At 47.7% G+C, this 17,772-nt stretch overlaps 7 protein-coding genes across 7 annotated transcripts; 3 read left to right on the forward strand and 4 right to left on the reverse strand.

The window, feature by feature from the left end:
* Nucleotides 1–60: 60 nt before the first annotated feature.
* On the reverse strand, nt 61–1,716 carry OBPA (oxysterol-binding protein related protein). The gene is made up of 2 exons (XM_019130073.1): nt 1,668–1,716; nt 61–1,524 (listed from the first exon to the last, which is right to left on the reverse strand). Exons 1-2 carry the CDS (start codon nt 1,702–1,704, stop codon nt 323–325), a joined length of 1,239 nt encoding a protein of 412 aa, XP_018982570.1. The 5' UTR covers nt 1,705–1,716; the 3' UTR covers nt 61–322.
* A 1,148-nt stretch (nt 1,717–2,864) lies between these two features.
* PAP1 (polynucleotide adenylyltransferase) lies at nt 2,865–4,625 on the reverse strand (the record flags this gene model as incomplete). The annotated part of the gene is made up of 1 exon (XM_019126731.1): nt 2,865–4,625. The coding sequence occupies one exon, from the start codon at nt 4,623–4,625 to the stop codon at nt 2,865–2,867; it is 1,761 nt and encodes a 586-aa protein (XP_018982571.1).
* Nucleotides 4,626–5,533: 908 nt separating this feature from the next.
* Nucleotides 5,534–5,921, forward strand: BABINDRAFT_103834 (uncharacterized protein). Its single transcript, XM_019126730.1, has one exon. It carries the CDS (start codon nt 5,636–5,638, stop codon nt 5,828–5,830), a length of 195 nt encoding a protein of 64 aa, XP_018982572.1. The 5' UTR covers nt 5,534–5,635; the 3' UTR covers nt 5,831–5,921.
* Nucleotides 5,922–8,027: 2,106 nt separating this feature from the next.
* On the forward strand, nt 8,028–9,631 carry BABINDRAFT_181856 (uncharacterized protein; the record flags this gene model as incomplete). Its single annotated transcript, XM_019131158.1, has 2 exons — nt 8,028–8,080; nt 8,138–9,631. The coding sequence occupies exons 1-2, from the start codon at nt 8,036–8,038 to the stop codon at nt 9,629–9,631; spliced, it is 1,539 nt and encodes a 512-aa protein (XP_018982573.1). The 5' UTR covers nt 8,028–8,035.
* Nucleotides 9,632–9,749: 118 nt separating this feature from the next.
* On the reverse strand, nt 9,750–11,551 carry BABINDRAFT_103885 (uncharacterized protein). Its single transcript, XM_019126732.1, has one exon. The coding sequence runs from the start codon at nt 11,234–11,236 to the stop codon at nt 9,896–9,898; it is 1,341 nt and encodes a 446-aa protein (XP_018982574.1). The 5' UTR covers nt 11,237–11,551; the 3' UTR covers nt 9,750–9,895.
* A 777-nt stretch (nt 11,552–12,328) lies between these two features.
* VPS1 (dynamin-like GTPase) lies at nt 12,329–14,416 on the reverse strand (the record flags this gene model as incomplete). The annotated part of the gene is made up of 1 exon (XM_019132510.1): nt 12,329–14,416. The coding sequence occupies one exon, from the start codon at nt 14,414–14,416 to the stop codon at nt 12,329–12,331; it is 2,088 nt and encodes a 695-aa protein (XP_018982575.1).
* A 217-nt stretch (nt 14,417–14,633) lies between these two features.
* BABINDRAFT_163747 (uncharacterized protein) lies at nt 14,634–17,771 on the forward strand. The gene has a single exon (XM_019130074.1). The coding sequence runs from the start codon at nt 14,695–14,697 to the stop codon at nt 17,683–17,685; it is 2,991 nt and encodes a 996-aa protein (XP_018982576.1). The 5' UTR covers nt 14,634–14,694; the 3' UTR covers nt 17,686–17,771.
* The last annotated feature ends 1 nt before the right edge of the window (nt 17,772 follows it).

A 17,772-nucleotide genomic window follows, 5' to 3' on the forward strand; every position in this document is an offset into this window, starting at 1 on the left:
TTTAATTGCGTATAGCTTGGTTTTAGCCTGAAAAGGAGTTTTTATTTATGATTTATCTGTAGTATTTGAAAATTTATTGAAAGATAACTGCAAGACCAACAAAATTAGAGTAGAATAAACACAGCTTACAGTGAGAAACCAAAGCCGAAGGTAACAAAAAACAAACTAAAGGAATTAGATAGGAATACCATGATATATCAGGGGGACATGAGCACATGTCACCGAGAGGCAAAACCATAAGAGGATACAAGACCAGCCTATATCGAAACGTCCTAGCACGGTATTTAAAACATGAATCCGAGGAGTTTTGACAGGTCACAGCCTACTGTGATTCAGGTAAGATTGGAGCAAGCGCCAAAATCGCTTGGGCTCTTTGCTTTGGATCTGTCAGAGACAAGTCCGCAGCGATTCTATACGGCAACACGTCGCCAGCCTTAGTCTTCTTGAAGAAGCGCGGCACAACCTCATTCCCCAGCTTGGCGCGGATTCTCTGCGCGTCTTCAATCTTGAATTTAGCGTCGGTCGCTTGTTCGTGGTTTCTGGCGGACAATGCCTCCGTGACATCGTGCCACAACCTCCGCGACTCAAATTCAGACTGTTCAGAGAGAGGTCTCACCGATGGAGGCAACGGCTGGGCCTTGGATGTGTCCAACAAAACCGTTTTGGTTCCGGTGGCCAAGTCCTTCAAGTACATGATCTCATTCCATTTACCAGAGATTTCGTACAACTCTTGGCCAGTGTTCACGTCCCGGATAATCCCTTCAATAGCATCGTAAGTCCCGTAGATGAACCCCTTGGTCTTGAACTCGATTCTGGCCTCCAAGCCTAAATTTTCACAGGAAATGACCATCTGGTCACCCAACTCCAACTTCAAGTTCCCGATGAGGATCCCTCTCGCGTACATGTTTGGCTGTGTCAACACGTACGCTTCGGCGACCTTGTTGGCGTTGACAAGGTCTTCAAACGTCAAGATAGTTTTCCCCTCCATCATGGCAGCGGTGGAGTTCCCCAAGAAGCGGGACTTCGGGATGACAAGCCCGTCCACGCGTAAGTGCTGGTCGGGGATGGCGTAGAAGTACGCAGACTCCGGGGGATGGTGCGACGTTTGCTCGGCAATGTAGTAGGCGCGTTCGCCCGACCCAGGTAAATCCCAGTAGCACGTGAAGTGTTCGCCTAAAACCGGGTTTAACGGCTTCTTCACGGCCTTTGGCGCAATGTGCCAGCCCGACAAGTACCACTTGACAACCCCGACAAATCTGGCGGTGGCATCAGCTGTGTGTCTGGCCTCTAATAACAACTCTGGCTGCTGTAACTGGTTGGTGATTCTCTCCAACATGGACTTTCTTTCTAAAATGAAGGTTGGAAGCGTGATTCGCGACAAGTCGCAGCCTGGTCTCAACTGTGAGATGATTCCCATGAGAATGGACTGGCTGCCACCGTCGATTTCATCTATATCATCGATGGATTCTGCCGCGGAGGTAGTACCGGTGTTGGCACTCTTTTCTGGAGTGGATAACATGGAGGCTAACTTGTTAGTACTGTAGGGTGGCAAGGACCAATTGTCGAAAGGGGTAATCCCGCAGAGTAGCAGCGGCCAATTCGGTCGCAGAGTGGTAGGACGGTAATGAGCAAAAATCATCAAGGGTCCTCCAAGAATAATTACATACAGAGTCCACCTTTGAGGTGTCCGAGACCTAATGGCATAGTGGGTGTGTGTGCAGTCGGGGGACTAGTGGCGTTGTACGAATGCGCTAAGTTAATTATAGTTGGTTGAGCAAATGTGGAGCTATAACCGATGGAGATAAGGTGTACAATTATTAACCACTAGAAAAGAGTGATGGCTGTGGTTGGTCAATAGCAAGTTGCTTATTAATAAGTCCAAAGGCGTCTCATGCTACGGAACGTGTATTCCGACACCAGGCGCGAAGGGGTGTGCTAATTGTATAGAGCGCAAAGGCGGAAAAACCGCAGGGGCCAGGTGTGCATACAGCCCCAAGCCACAGTACGCGCCACCGGCGTCGATCTTTAACACGTAACTTCGTCCTTTCGGGGGCTCGGAAAGGATGTCGAGTGGAATTGGACACAGCTTCAAACTGTATCGGCTAAGCCGCGCTGATATGTATACCCGGGGAGTTCCGCTTTTGGTGATTGACAATCAATATTTAGAAGTGGGTTCGTTGTTTAGATAATATACCAACGCCGAATCCCACCGATAGGGGGAATATATTAATGTCTTGCCTCTTCGTATACACTAGTCAACAGCGAATGGATGGATTCCACTACCCAAAGCATCTGCTACCCTCAATCATCAAACCCAGTTGACTTTAGACCACATAATTACACCCTTTAACGCAGGCTTAATTCGAGCTGCATTTAACCAGATATCGTGTCTGAGATTTCATGGGGATGAGCGTGATTTACAGAACCTCCCGCGGGCAATTCATAAGAGGTTGATTTGCCCTTTAATATAACTCGTATGTCTTATGGATCTCGAAACCTGGCTACACGTCCTAGACCAATTCTCTTCGAAGGTTATATTAGATATACACCATATACAAAAAAAAAAAATAAAAAAAGATAAAGTATGCGAGAGTTTTTTTTTGGTTAGTAATTTTGTTATCTTTTTTGTACATTTTAAATTAAACGTGCAACACGTGAATGTCACCGATGACCGGCAGGATGCTTTAGCAATGTGATAATGGAACAGGGTTATTGACACAGATCGTAACGGGGGAACTATATATCCCCGTTCTGGTATGGTACAGCGCTCGGGGAACGGAATGATGGGAGGGTCAAACAATTGTCAGTACATGGTGCAACAGGGAGACACTGGAAGATGACTGCCAAGGGAGATCCCGGTTGGCCTATGACTGAACGGAGGTGGTGGCCTGGTTCTCGCTGGTGGAAGGAAGCTTACCATCCAAGGCGTGCTCAATACCTGTCGACTCAGCCAAGCTGGATGAGATCGATTTCGGCCGCTTGTCGTGCTTCTTGCCAGCCTCGCGCTTCTCGTTCTTTCGTTTCTTGTTCTGTTTCAACGGCCGCTCCTCGCCCTCGATGTAGACGTCGTTCGGAAGGTCGTACAACTTGACGTGCTTGATCTGAATGGAGTTCTTCTGGTCATCGTAGTCCACCCAGCCGCGGCAGATGCTGAAGAACTCAGAGCACGGCTGCTGGAGGTCCAACTTCTTGTCGTTCTTGTCCTTGCTAATGGAGATGCTCAATCCGACATACAACTTCATTAAGTGAACCTCATGGTCGGCGTTGGTACGCTCGTTGCTCAGCGCCAAGTCCGTCTTGATCTCTGGAATTAGCTTCGCAAACTCCTCGCCCTGCAACGTGCCGTGGGTCTCGCACAACTGGTTCGCCTGCGAGTCGCCCAGACACTTGTACGAATTGTTGAACTCCTTGACATACGGATGGGCCAACTCGATGCCCTCGGTCATCTCCAACTTCTGCACGAGCAACCGCAACTTGGCCTCAACGAAACCGCTCCACTTCAAGTGGTCTTCGGCATTGGACTTGGTTGCCGCCACGATCGTCAAGTAGAACTTGTATTTGTGGAAGAACTCGTGGCGCGCAAACAAGTCCGCCCAGTGCTTGCGGCCGATGGAGATCTCATTCATCACCGTGGACCCTCGTTTTAACTCCTCCAAGATGATTTTTTGGGTGGATGCGGTGATGTTGTGGGTGGCGCACATGGATGGATAGGCCGGCGTAATGACGGGCATGCGGTGGGATCTGTCGGCCGGGTACAAGCGAGGATTCCACACTCTCACCTGCAACGGTCCGTCCTCAATGGGTTTCAAGATTACCGGCTGCGGCCAGTTCCACTGCACCAAGATGTTAAAGAACTTGCTCACAATGATCGCACTAACCGCGTTGGGGTATAACTGGCAGATTCGCGCCACGAGCATCGCCCACGCTACACCGCCGGGGAAGCCAAACACGTTCGCATAGATGGCGCGCCTCTGCGCCCAGAGCTTGATAGCGCGCAACGCGTGTCTGAAGACGGTTGGCTTAGGCACAAGCAATAAGATCTGGTCCGTCACTCTTGTACCGTTCAACGACCTCAAGTCCTTGTCGTCAACGTTGCGCAACAAGTTGTTGTCGTTCAAGTTTATGGTGGCGTTGACCTGCGGAAGATCCACTCGCGAGCAGATCAAATCGATGGAGATGCCGCTGAGGATGATCTTAATGATCGGAACGTACGCGTCCGGAACCGGCGCTATCTCTTCCAACTCTGGCCTTTTTCTCAATAACTCGCTGAACACCGTGAAAAAGTCCTCACGCGACACGTGTTTCGGCACCACCACCAAGGTGTCAATATCGGAGCCCGGCCCGTACACGCCCAAACGATACGATCCAAACGTGAAGATTTTGCCACCGGCATCTTTTGCCATTCCTTCGCTCATGTTTTTGCGGCGTGACACCGTGTAGACAAACTCCTGGGTCAAGCTCTGCAAGATCTCTAGCACTTCGGCTCTCTTCTTCGTGCCTTCTTCGGTTTCAAACGACCCCTGCGCCTTCAAGTCGGCGATCAATGAGTCATTCAACCGGTTTTCCGACGGCGTTGGCACTGCTGTGGAGATTGGTGGAGTCACACCGTATGTTGAAGCGCTCATGTTGTGGTGAAAAGAATGCGGCTTTATTCAGAGACAGTATAAATATAGCTAAATACTTATACTGGAGGAGTGGTGATATACTACTGGAAATGAGAGGGTGTGTGTACGTTAATACGAGACGATTCAGAGCGTGGCTTGCCGCGTATGTAAGTGTCGTTACGAAATTTGGCCGGAAACACAAAGCATGGGACTCGCCCAAAATTTTCTCCCAGTGAGGACTAGGGGAGCCGGCGCGCATGGCCTAGGTTTACTATTAATCTAGACTGCCTAATAGGGAAGTATCATGCGGGGCTAGATTTGGAACTCCATGTTTGGAGGAGAGTGATAATGGTTACAGCAAATATCCACGCAAAAATATTATAAATTATACTAAACGCTCCAAGCTTTTTTGAGAAGGGCAGAATTTCCGGTGTTATGTCAAATACGAGGGATTGAGGGGCCGGTTATGTATATGTGAGCAGGCAGGACTACAGTTGGTGTTTTGCCTTAAATCTGTAGAAATTTCAAGGAGAGAGATTTTTCAGGAAATTAGACGAAGATGAGGGTATATAGCAAAAATCTGATGACCGGATGGAAACCACTGGCCATGCCAAGACGGGGATAGTTGATGGGTTTTCACCGTGGGCGGTTTTATGGCCAAGTGACACACTGGGGAACCGGCTTTTGGGTCTTGTCCCAGCACACTAGAGAATGACAATGCCTTCAAAGATGAGCCTAGTATGCTCAAAATTAAGTATGCTACTAAAAAACAACGGATAGTGAAACGACTGCAAGAACAACAACTTGAGGATGGTGAGACGGTCATCGAGTGTAACCGCTAGACACGTCAAAAGGGTTAAATGCGGAATTGGATTGAAAGATGTGTTTTAGACCAATTAGGGGTGGTTCCCTTGCCATAGTTTTGATCGTTTATAGGGTTGTTCTTAAATTCAGTCTTTCAGATAGCGTCTTATCTCCCGAGGAAAAGTGGCCACTGGGAATTGTAGCCCCTTCGCAGTAATCGGTCACCAATGAAAACCGTGGAGCCAAAGATAGCGCTACCCAGTATGTCTGAATCGGATCCAAACCCATTTGACAGACTACTAGGCAAGGTGAATCCTTCGAGTAATGGTGGAACCTTTGCACAGCCAAGCCTCTTGGGTTGGCTAAGTAGGCTAAGGTATGGGATTGAAAAGGCGAGTATAAATCTTCAGATAGGGTGCTAGAGCTTTCGTCTAAGATGGGTTTGCTTCCCAGGCATTAGAACAAGATTAATTTTGGTGATCTCATAACTTTTGTGGGGTTTAGTAGGATATATGAGTACTATCCCCTTTAGATAAGACAACGGAATAGCTAAGCCAGAGCTGTTCCACAAACAAAATAGCTATAAGCCAGAGCTATCCCATGAATGGATTCAAACATCCCTAAAAAAGTGCCTCTCCTCCTTGGGGATATGAATATCCAAGCCCTTAGATATGTTCATAAAACAAGACACAAAAAGTGGATAATTCATGTAAAGCGAATCGGAGAAAAAAATAACCGGGTCAGCGTTTCAAAGCTTTGAGTGCCAAACAGAGCTCGGTCCCTTCATACTCAACAAACCTTCCAAGTCACTGACAGAAGACTAATAGCACCACACTATGTTCTCATAGTTTTGTTCAAAGGGAAATGAAAAACCACTTGGAGATTTTTCCTGGAGGGTGTATTTTTTTGTGGACCGAACCAAGCGGGAGAGATTGTCGATTTCGTAGCATTTATGAAAATCACTTACAACTTCGGTATAGAGGCATAAAAATTCCAATTGATATTTAGCCATTACATGGCCTGATGTCCGGATCATGATTCACACGACGGCATCAAAAATCCCAGAGTTTCAGCCTCACCCCGTGGAAACTTAGAGGACAAGGATGGGCTTATAATTAAGCCTAGATGAGAGGGTGACTTAGACCTTCAAGATACCTTGCCATTCTGACAAGCCCACCCGCACTTTTCCACAACTAAAAGCTTTAACGAACCCATGAGCTTTGATTAGAACGCTTTGAGGGAGGGGTGTAAATACTTGAAACTACACCGGCGTTCTCAATGGTGCATATAATCTCCATACGTGTTTAAATTGATATTATTAAACCGCAAATTATCGTAAGACCTACCCTTTTATCGCACTCGAACCGAAAATGGAAAACATCCTTGGCTCTTAGTTTAATGTAAAGATAAACCGAGAGTCTGGTCAACTTAAGATTCATTTCGTAATAGAAACAGCATAAACCGTGCTTCTGATTATCTCAGATTTCTTTTTTGGATTTGGTCATGTGCGATTCGGCGATAATAACCGAAGGTTTGCCATGCATTAGCAAGAAAAAGTTATCGAATGACCCATGATGTATTATTTATTCAGAGCTTAAACGTGAGTGATTACTCCGATAGCGGAAGAACCATGAATGCTCGTTTATGAAGAGCAAATAAGTGTACGCTGGTGGAGGGGAGAGACCTCTGACCTCAAGGCATCTCAATTCTAACCAAGAAAAAGCTACCCAGACATAGACCTCATAGCGTACGGTATATGCTTTAGCTCCATCAGAATTATGGATACATGCATGGAGGATGGAGCGAAGATGTTCCGGGAGGGGTGGGGATACGTTTTTCCTTGCACACCTGATTTACCCACTCGTCCAGATGTCGCGCCGGACTCCACCGCCGATCGGTGTACCCCCCATTTATATAGTGCTGAGACAAAATATCCGCACTCCTAATCCCTTCAAACTTACCGCTGTTCATAATATCATTGACACTTAGTAAATATACCGTAATTTAATTTTCTAAAAGGATCCTACCATACCGTTGATTACCACTGCAACCGTAGTTAGTGAACAAATGTGGAGACCTGTTACTTTTGTTCATCGACAACGTGTGGGGAAGCATGCATATTTTCGGAATGTAACCTCCACATGGCTATAGATACAACCCTGAACCGAGGATAGACCCCCTATTAGGACTTTGTTTTTTGTATGTCCGATATAGTTCTCTTCTAAAATTGTCACCACCTCACTTTTGAAGCCTTCAGTGCTAATGCAACAATGCGGGGTGCTCCAGGACCGCAGGATTTTACGGAGACTGGATATGTAACGTTCCACTGAGTCTACAGCGCGGGTCGTGCTGCGCATACTGGGGACGGTAAGCAGTTTAGGTTTGAATTTTGGTTAATGATGAGCCGAGGTGCATGGAGTAGTCACTTCTCCATACTTTTACATAGGAATGCGTCTCATGCGGCTTAAAGTTCATATATGGGCTACTTTGGAGAGGGTTCATTTTGAGGTATACATACCAAGGGTATAAAATATACCGAAAACCTCACCGTTCTATCCTAAAAAGTCTTCCTACTCAGAAACATCAAGTTTTACATTTAAGCTTAGCCCTACTTTAACACTACAACAATGGATGCCTTCCACAGCAACGAAAAGGATGATTTGCATCCTGAGGTCCAAATTAACAGCCACGGTGAATTACTCGGCGATTACGTTGTGACGTACGGGAAGCCTTGGTGGAGAGTTACCCACCTTTCCTACCTCAATTGGTGCATCTTCCTTATCACCTTATCCTCGACCAACAACGGCTACGATGGTTCCATGTTGAACGGGTTGCAGTCCTTGACTTACTGGGGCAAGAAAATGGGCCATCCACAGGGCGCTGTTTTAGGTGCTTTAACCAACGGCACGGTGTTCGGTACGGTTCTTGCTTTTCCAATCGCGTCGTTCTTCTCTGACAAATGGGGTCGTAAGAAAGCCGTTCTTCTCGGTCAGGTTATTCTTATCATTGGCGCTATGATCCAGGGAGCTAGTGTAAACTATGCTATGTTTTTAGTCAGCAGAGTCATTCTTGGATTTGGATCGTGTATTGCGGCAGTTTCATCTCCAGCGTGGGTCTCGGAGATTGCCTACCCATCTCATCGTCAGGTGGCCACCACTTTCTACAACACATGTTGGTACTTGGGTGCGGTTATTGCTGCCTGGGTGACCTACGGCACCAGAAACTTGGCATCGAACTACGCCTGGAGAATTCCTTCTTACTGCCAAGCTGCAATTCCGCTCTTCCAGGTTTGTACCATCTTCATGATCCCGGAGTTTCCAAGATACTTGGTGAGCAAGGATAGAATCGCCGATGCCCGTGCTGTGTTGATGAAACACCATGGTGGGGGCGATGAAGCTGTGGCGAGTAAAATGGTGGATTTCGAGCTTGCGGAAATTCAGACGGCCTTGGAAATGGAAAGGATTGCTGATAACTCCAAGTATTCCGATTTCCTTAAAACTCCTGCCAACAGAAAGAGATTGTTCTTAGTGATCATGGTTGCCACTATGACCCAATTGTCCGGTAACGGTTTGGTTTCTTACTACTTACCGAAGGTATTGAACTCTATCGGCATTACTTCTCCCGACAGACAGTTGATCATCAATGGTGGGCTTATGATCTACAATTTGGGCACTGCCTCGTTTGTTGCTCTGATTGCTGGTATGTTCAAGAGAAGAACCATGTTCCTCACGTCATGTTTCTTGATGTGCTTATTCTACGTGGTTTGGACCGCCTTATCGGCCATCAACCAACAAAGAGACTTTAAAGATAAGCTGTTGGCCTCCGGGGTGTTGGCGATGATCTTCATGTACTACGCGAGTTACAACATTGGGATGAACGGTGTGCCATTCTTGTACATCACCGAGATTTTGCCATACAGCTTGAGAGTCAAGGGGTTGAACATTGGCAATTCTTGGATTGCCATTTGCTTGATTTACAACGGGTTTGTCAACCCTGTTGCCATGGATGCTATTGAATGGAGGTACTACATTGTTTACTGCTGTATCTTGGCGGTGGAGTTTGCGGTTGTTTATTTCACCTTTGTGGAGACTGCCGGCTACTCTTTGGAAGAAGTGGCCAAGGTGTTCGGTGAAGACCCTGCTGACTTCAACGGCCTTGGCATGAACTTCGGTTCTACTGTCCAAGAGGTTAAGCATTCCATGGAACACGATGAAAGCCCATAAGGGTGGATTTGTGGCTGACCGTTTTCTTTTTCTACGAGCAAGGCTGGTACTTGCACATATCAAATATGATTATATTCTCAACCATACTGTATGACAACGGATCGAAACTAACAATCTTAGTACTGATAAAAAGGAAACACATGTAAAAGATTCTCGCTTTTCTTTCCGGATACAATCTTCTGATGTCCCAAGCATGTTAAAGGTTACTGAACAGCCATTAATAAAACACGCTCACACCCCGTCCACTTTTGTCAATTCCTTCGTCTATTTAATTTCTGCTCCACAAAAATCCAAGTAACAGCTCCCCAAATTCATAGCCGCGAGAGCCGAAAAACATGCTATATTGGCAGTTTTATAACCGTTTTGAGGGTTACTATTTCCACCCAAAATACCAGGGAATGCGGGGTAACCGGAAATCGCCAAACCGATCATGGTGACGAAATAAAGCCCCTCAGCAACATAGATATTCCCAAATCCAGAAACAAAGGGATGGGTAAGGTTACGAGAAGGCTCACCATACTCCCAGGTATCTGCAATATCTCCTTGCACGTCTGTGCGCCGCTCTTTCTTGGTGTATCTGACACATGATGAAAATAGAGTGCTTACCTTCGATAGGAGCAACAAAAACAATCCAATTTCCAACAATACCACTCGAGAAAGGTCGCTGGAAATAGCCAGCTCAGCCTTAGGGACCGTATCCCTTTCCACAAAAGCAGTCATGTAGTCGTAAACTGGAAGCGCATGACCTTTGACTGGGCTAAACGTTAACAAAGTGGCCAATACGGGACCAATCGTCACTGAATGTCTGCCAAATGAGTTACAGCGCTGTGTCCGTTCTTGTGAGACGGTCAGGTCAAGCCCCTCTTCAAGAAGCTCCGAAACAGTAACCACGTTTTGCTTGTTGCACAGATACGGATCGTATGGGCCTTTGTGGGGAATCTCGATAACTTGGGTGACAGTGTCTGTAATTGAGGACACAACCGGTATGATGTCGTCCCTACAGTCCACGACAGTAAATTTCGCATTCTTCGATTTGCCATCGACGGAAATAGCTAAAGTGGGTGAGCTGGGGAAGGACTCCTCCCCTTGCAATATCTGATAGCGCTGGGCAGACTGAGAGTTGGTAATACACGGCATACTTGACGTATGGGCGAGCTCTGCCACTTTGAAAGGCCAACGTATGTTCCAAGAGTGTAGAAACGTTAGAAAAACGTAATATACAAACACAAATGCAAGCCCAAACGAAGGACCACCGAGGAGCTTTCCGGGAGAGCCAAGGCTGGTGGCATCAAAGAGCTCGAGCGAATAAAACAGTAGGTAAAACGTCGCGGAGAGTGCCTCCAAAATTAGAGGTACCATTCCTTGGTCATAGAAGCGTGATAGCTCATCAAAAAGGCGGGATGCATATCTGGGTGGGTTGTCTCGCAAATAGAGTTCTCGTTCGAGCCGTTTATATACCCGGCGAGATTGGATGAGATGTGTATTTTCATCGATTAGTGCATTCTCATCTGAAGCTGGCGGAGAAGAAACAGTAAAGCGCCGAGAAAGCGGGATCATTAGACCCGTTGTGTTAATCGCACAGATAAGTGCGGTCGGTATTGTCATGGGTGTGGCGATTTGGGGAGGTAGAAGTCCTGGGACTGTAAGAGAGATGCACGCGCAGGCTCTTATTGCTTGCAAGTGTGTCCGGTTATATACGTCAGAAGGGTCGCTATCTATAGCAAGACATTCCCGGCTGTTGAGGAACCTAGATATCTGAAAAACTTTCCCACACAAGGGTTGACCATGTTATATGTGGCGTATCGCTTGCATCCCTTAATCGGAGCCGTACGTAATTGAATGGTGACCTCATGTATGCGTTATCTATGTGCATGATTGCCGCTTCCAGACTCCCGATTAGGATACGAACCAGCGTGCAGGGAAGTTAGCATGCAGGTGAACTAACCTAAACTGCTCATGCAGGATCCTAGCGGAATCTCCTGCTGGGGCCACCCAGTACTGGATATCGCGCTAAATAGTGTTTGCAAGTGACACCGGAAATAGGGTTTGTTACGTATCCCAGCAGTAGTAAACTGTCGTACTTATCTTATCAATCTGTAAGACAGCATGTCCGTCACCTTTGTCAGGACGATGACGTATGAACAGTCGAGTGATCCATAGCCAGGTTATTATAGCTTGGTAAGCTCCCGTTTTCCTTTATGAGAATTTACTTTCCAGATACACGTTCGTGAATTTACTCTAACGTGCGTCGGCATGGCTGGAATCTTCCCTACGGCTCTACACAGGAGATATGGACGAAGAACTGCTGTGTATAAAGCGTAGCACTCAGTAATATTGGATTAACTTGTAGCTATAACGATACCTGCCTGTTGTCCGCAGTCTCATTATTGTTGATTAGCATGAGCTTATTCCTGCTACCAGGCAAATTGCTTGGAAGCAGTTTAGCCTTTAGCTTTCCCAACCAGACCATAAAATACTTACTGCTTCGAAACATTTGATCGATCTGCTCCGCTGTTTACACGTTCCATACGGATGGATTCGTCATATCGCAATTGAGTTGGGTTTGCACCGAAAACGGCCAATTATGGCTAAACCCCCATTTGCTGGGCGGTCTTTGATAAACCTGCCAAGTTACAAACTAGCACGCTAAAAATTAAACAATATTATTAGAAATGGAACAGAAAATATAAAAGTCATCTAAACACTAGAGACAATCTCGCTGGCGTTTCTCAAAACCTCCACCATCTTGGCACACTCCTTTCTCCTCTGCACGGTCACCTCGTTCTCCTTGACAAGATCAGCTACATCCTTGTTGGCATACAACTGCTCTAACAATACCTTTTGAATCTCGTTCTTGGATCTGATGATCAACTTCAACATGATCGACTTCGGGATGATATCGGAAACGGTTCTCTTGACAATGTTGAAGTAGGAGGAGATCAACAACTTGATGACCTCAGTTTCCTGGGTCTCTCTTTCTGTCATTTGCCCGGTGGCTCTCAACACTGGAGGAGGAGCCTCCATCGACGCCAACCTCTTCTTGTTCTTGGAGGCAAAGAAGCCACCGAAGAAGCCGCCAGACTTTTCCTCCTCGCCTGTGGTAGCGTTCGCTTGAGGCTGTTGGACCTGCTGGACTTGCTGGTTTGGCAACGGCTTGCCGGTCTTAGGGTCGAGCTGAATTTGCTTCTTCGGGTGGAGTCTGTCCTCCACGATGGTCATAGCCTGGGTGCCCTTCAACAAGTCTGGGTGGGCGGTGTTGATGTAAGTTTCCTCAGCCTCGATAATGTCGGTGACAAAGGCGTTGGTTGGGATGATGGCCTTTCTCAAGAACTCAATAAACGCTTGGGAGAGCTGGTCCTTTAACGCCGGGTATCTGGAATACTGTGGCTGGGCCAAGATCTGGGCCAAGATTCTCACCAACTCATCAAAGATCAAGGTCACACAGCGCAAGGATGGCTCCTCAAAGCGCTTGATCTGCTGCTTGACCAAAACCTCAAAGGCCTGGGTACCCACAAACAAGGATGGAGCGGCACCGGAAGAGTTGTACATGATGGTTCTGATGTCACCATCCTTGATCTGGTCAAACGGATCCAAGGACTGGATACCATTCTTGTAGATCTCGTGGAAGACAAAGGAGATTCTGGCACCACCGCTCAACTCCTGGGAGGTCAACTCCCTGGTCTCACCGTCCAAGATCCCGTTAAAATCTTTGGAAAAGTCGGTGATGATGTTCAAGATGACGGAGCTTGGAGAGTCGGCAATTTCGGGTCCCAAGCTGGCCAACTCCTGGACGTACTTTTTCAAGGAGGCCTCGATCCTCATCTTGATATCTGGCAAGGTGGCTCTGATGTGGTGCAACAAGATGGTGTTCAACTTCTTGGCGAGGTACGGGGTACCGCAGAAGTGGGACTTGGAGCCGTACGACGGATGGTTCTCGAAGTAGTTCTTTTCATCTTCTAACGCATCTCTGATCGTTTTCTTGCGCTCGATATCCTTCTGCCCCCTATTGATGACCGGCACGTAGCCGAATCTCAACGGAATGACCCTGCCCGCCAAGATATCAATCACATCGGTACCCTGGTCCATCAAATCAACCTTGGTCAAAACCCCAATGGTTCTGGAGCCCTCTGGGTCAACCTCTCTGGCTAACTTCAAGCCATCAGAGTTGGCCAAGTCGGTGTTGGCGGCGTTGACGGAGAGAATGATGGCGTTTGGCTTGGAGATGAACTTCATGAGCATGTCTCTGATCTGCTTTTCGATATCTTTTGGCTGGTCACCAACCGGAACCTTGGTTAAGCCCGGCAAATCAACCAACGTGAGGGTCAACACGTGGGGCGAGTAGATTCTCAAGTTGATTGGCACGGCGGAAATCCCCAAGTTGGTTCCGGTTTTGGCATCCGTTTCCCTGACAATCTCCTGCCTGATCTCGTCAAAGTTGTAGAACTTCTTGCCCGGCAAGTGCAAGAACTCACCCCATTCATCGGCGTTGTTTTCCGACTTGGAGCCATCCGCTTCGGTCGTGCTGATGTTGAGCAACTCGTTACCGCTCTTCTTCGCGGCTCTTCTGTTGACCAATTGTAACACCAACGGTCTCCTGGTAACAATACCCGTTCCTCGAGGGAGGAAGTCTCTTCCAACAATGTTTTCCAAGACGGAGGACTTACCGGAGGACTGCGATCCCACGACGGTGATTTGTGGCAAGTCGACTGGCGACTGTGACCCTCCCCCCAATGGCGCCAACGCGTCCTGTAACTTATTAATGGTGCTGATTAATGTTTCATCCATTTTGGGGTTGTGTAGATGTGTAATTGGAATGAAGGCGGCAGGAAGTGAGGCGATATGTGTCCTGTTATATCGCCGCCCAGCCGATAGCGCAGTTTGAGGCACTGCTCGCTCCTATCGGGCTTGACTTCCTGATCAGGAATATTACGCTTTTTGGGTCTGAGAGTTCTGGGCACGCCGTTAAAGTAAAAGGAGCCCCTCCCCCCCACCAATGCCACTACGCCCCATTGCCACCGTCAATTCACCGCACTAGATACCCATATTCTCCCCTTATACAACCAATGAAACCTCCAGTCTTTTCGCTAGAGCTGGTGCAGCTCCAGTTTGACTTGAGCAACTTGCAGTTCTTACGGATCGCCAGTAACATCCTCTACCTTATTGCCAATTCCCATGTCTACCGCATCAACCTCGAGGACCCCTCCCGGATCACCGAGATCGCCCTTACCTCTGTGATTGCGCTGAACGGGCCGGTAACGAACGTTTTTGTTTCCCCCAGCGGCTGCCACGTGGTTCTTGAGTTGACCTCCGCGCACTACTATTTGAACCTTCACTACGATCGGCCGAAGCTCATGGCCCGTTTCAAGGGCGTTCAGACCACGTGTCTCCGCTGGCTAACGGACGATCCCTTCGAAACCGACCTTTTGGTGGGCACCAAAATCGGGCAGATTCTTCACACAAAGTTGGTCAGACACGATGACTTTGCCAAAAAAGACGACCATCACTTGAAATGCGTGTTCAAGGCAGGGTCGAATAATGCCGTCAACGATATTGTCATCCGGGGACACGAGATTACGGTGTTCACACACCAGGAGATCTACGGGTGGACCCTGGATGACGTGGTGGCCGCACTCAAAACGCCCCCAGCAGAGTCCATGACCGACGCTTCGAGTTACCAGGTTTACCAATTTGGCAAATTCAGCGACGAATATCTTATCGTCAAAAAGGGCAAGGTGATCAAGAGCAGCCGTGCCAGGTTGGAGGGATTGACCGTACCCGCGGCCAACGTGCTTGTGACGCGGTACCACTTGGTGACGTTTGACACCAAGAGCTCCACGTTGAGCATCACCAACCAGCTTGACAACAAGGTGGTTTACGAAAACAAGCTCAGCCTTGATGTGAAGGAGTCAATTGTGGGGTGCACGGCGGACTACCAGTCTGATACGGCCACGTTCTGGCTCTATTCCACCCACCAGATCTGGGAAATCGTCCCCAACAACGAATCGAAAGATATCTGGGAGCTTTTTGTCGCCCGAAACGAATACGACGAAGCCTTGAAATCGACAGACTCGGCCCTGGTGCGTAACCTCATCCAGATCAGACAGGGCCGCCAGTGCCTCAGCGAGGGCAAATTCAAGGAAGGAGCCAACTTGCTTGCCAACACCACAGAACCGTTTGAAAGCATTGCGTTGAATCTAATGGATGATACCGAGACTGATGCCGATACCCAAACCGAAAAGACGGATGCGTTGTTAGATTACTTGCTATTGACCTTCAAAGGCGCCAACGCCTTGCAAAAAAAGTTGCTCAGCAGCTGGATCGTGGAGCTATACATTACGAAGCTCAACCAAATCGAAGGCTGGATCATCTCGTCTAAGAGAAACGTCGGAGTAACCGACCTTCTGGCGAGCCTCCACGGGGTGTCCACAGCCAGCAGCGCGAGCTTGAGCAAGCTCTTGGCAGCGACAAACCAGAGCTATGAGCGGTTTGTGAGAACAAACCAGGTCAGCTTGGACAAGGAAACAATCTACCAGATTCTCACCAACTACCACAACCAGCCGCAGTTACTCTTCTACGCGAACATCATCAAGGACTACCGGTTCACCATGACGTACTACATCAAGCTAAAGGACTGGGAAAATGCCTTGGCGGTTTTGATGGCCGTCTACTGCGACCCACCCCTGGAAAAGGACCTAGAGATGTTGAGCAAGGAAACGTCGCCAGTGGAGCTCATATACGAATACTCCACTACGCTATTGGTAAATTCCCCGAGGGCGACCATCGACGTTTGGACAAAGTTGTTCAATGCCAACTATCCAGTCAATGTTGTGAAGTTGTTGCCCGCGCTCTTAACCTTCAGCAAGACCCACAAATCGCAGGTAATATGGAACGAGAATTTGGTCATTCTCTTCTTGCAGAAAGTGATCTATAAGATGGACCAGATGACTCAAACGATGGGTAGTTTATCCACTCCGTCGCGGAGCGACGTAAAAATCATTCACGATGTGTATTTGAGCAGCCTTATCACGTACCCGAGTGAGCAAAAGTCCCAGGCAATAGCGAAGGAAATCACAAAGTTTTTAAAGTTATCCAAACACATTGACCAGGACTTTGTGTTGCGGTTGTTGATTAAGCACGACCAGATCCAGCCAGCCATCCAGGTGTTGATCTCCCAGAGCTTGCACAGCACCGCCATTGACTTGGCATTGGACTACAACATGGACGACATGGTGGAGTACATTATCAACGATTTTGACAGCCAACTGGGTGACGGGCTCGACCTGATGGGGGTGCTCGATGATGTGCTTTGGATCGACAACGCGACGTTCATCCAGAAGAAAAAGCTCTGGCTCAAGGTGGCTAAGTATTTGATCAAGGAGGTGGTGAGTGGCTCAAACAAGTTGGAGTTTGTGTTCAGAGAGTTTGATGACGAAGAAGTCTCGGAACCTAGTTCTGCGGCCGAGGATTCCAAGTCCAAAAAGTTGAACACAATTCTCCGCTACTTGCTTAACAGGTCCAACGGCTTGCTCACACTCAAAGACATCTTGCCCTTGTTCCCTGAATTTACCGTCATCAACCATTTTCAAGATGAGATCATCCACTCCTTGAAGAGCTACAACAACGCCATCAGCCAGTTGTCACAGGAGATGAAAGAGTCCACCAAGACCGCTGAGAGGATTAAGCAGGATATTGAGGCGTATAAGACCCGGTTTACGATCATCGAGCCTGGAGAAGAGTGCCACTTGTGTGAACTGCTTTTGGTGAAGAAACAGTTCATTTCCTTTCCTTGTGGCCACGGGTTCCATAAGGACTGTTTGCTTAAGTTCTACGTGCAGAACGGTGACTACAAATTTCAGAAGCTTTTTGAGAGCTTCAGGAGACAGCGCAGTTCACCTACAAACAGTTCAAGAGAGGAGAAGCTGAAGTACGTGACGGAGATTGATGAGGTTTTGTTGAAGAGCTGTGTGTTGTGCAACGAGTTTGGTATTGGCTTGTTGGACGAGGGATTTGTCGACGAAGCTGACAAGGAGTTTAGCAGTCAATGGGAATTGTAAGGGGAAAGCATGCAGATGCAATTAATTTACATTCTGAAATACGTAAAAAGGTGGCTTATATTCAATGCGAGTCTTGAATAATCCGAT

Source organism: Babjeviella inositovora, assembly GCF_001661335.1.
Source record: "Babjeviella inositovora NRRL Y-12698 unplaced genomic scaffold BABINscaffold_17, whole genome shotgun sequence".
Classification (NCBI taxonomy): domain Eukaryota; kingdom Fungi; phylum Ascomycota; class Pichiomycetes; order Serinales; genus Babjeviella; species Babjeviella inositovora.

Excerpts from the sequence above, each read along its gene's own strand:
- OBPA (XM_019130073.1), bottom strand. The coding sequence starts at position 1,704 with ATGCCATTAGGTCTCGGACACCTCAAAGGTGGACTCT. Across the intron at positions 1,525-1,667 it reads ACACCTCAAAGGTGGACTCT|CCTCCATGTTATCCACTCCA; the intron begins GTATGTAATTAT and ends CTAACAAGTTAG.
- BABINDRAFT_103885 (XM_019126732.1), bottom strand. The coding sequence starts at position 11,236 with ATGACAATACCGACCGCACTTATCTGTGCGATTAACACAACGGGTCTA.
- BABINDRAFT_163747 (XM_019130074.1), top strand. The coding sequence starts at position 14,695 with ATGAAACCTCCAGTCTTTTCGCTAGAGCTGGTGCAGCTCCAGTTTGAC.
- BABINDRAFT_103834 (XM_019126730.1), top strand. The coding sequence starts at position 5,636 with ATGAAAACCGTGGAGCCAAAGATAGCGCTACCCAGTATGTCTGAATCG.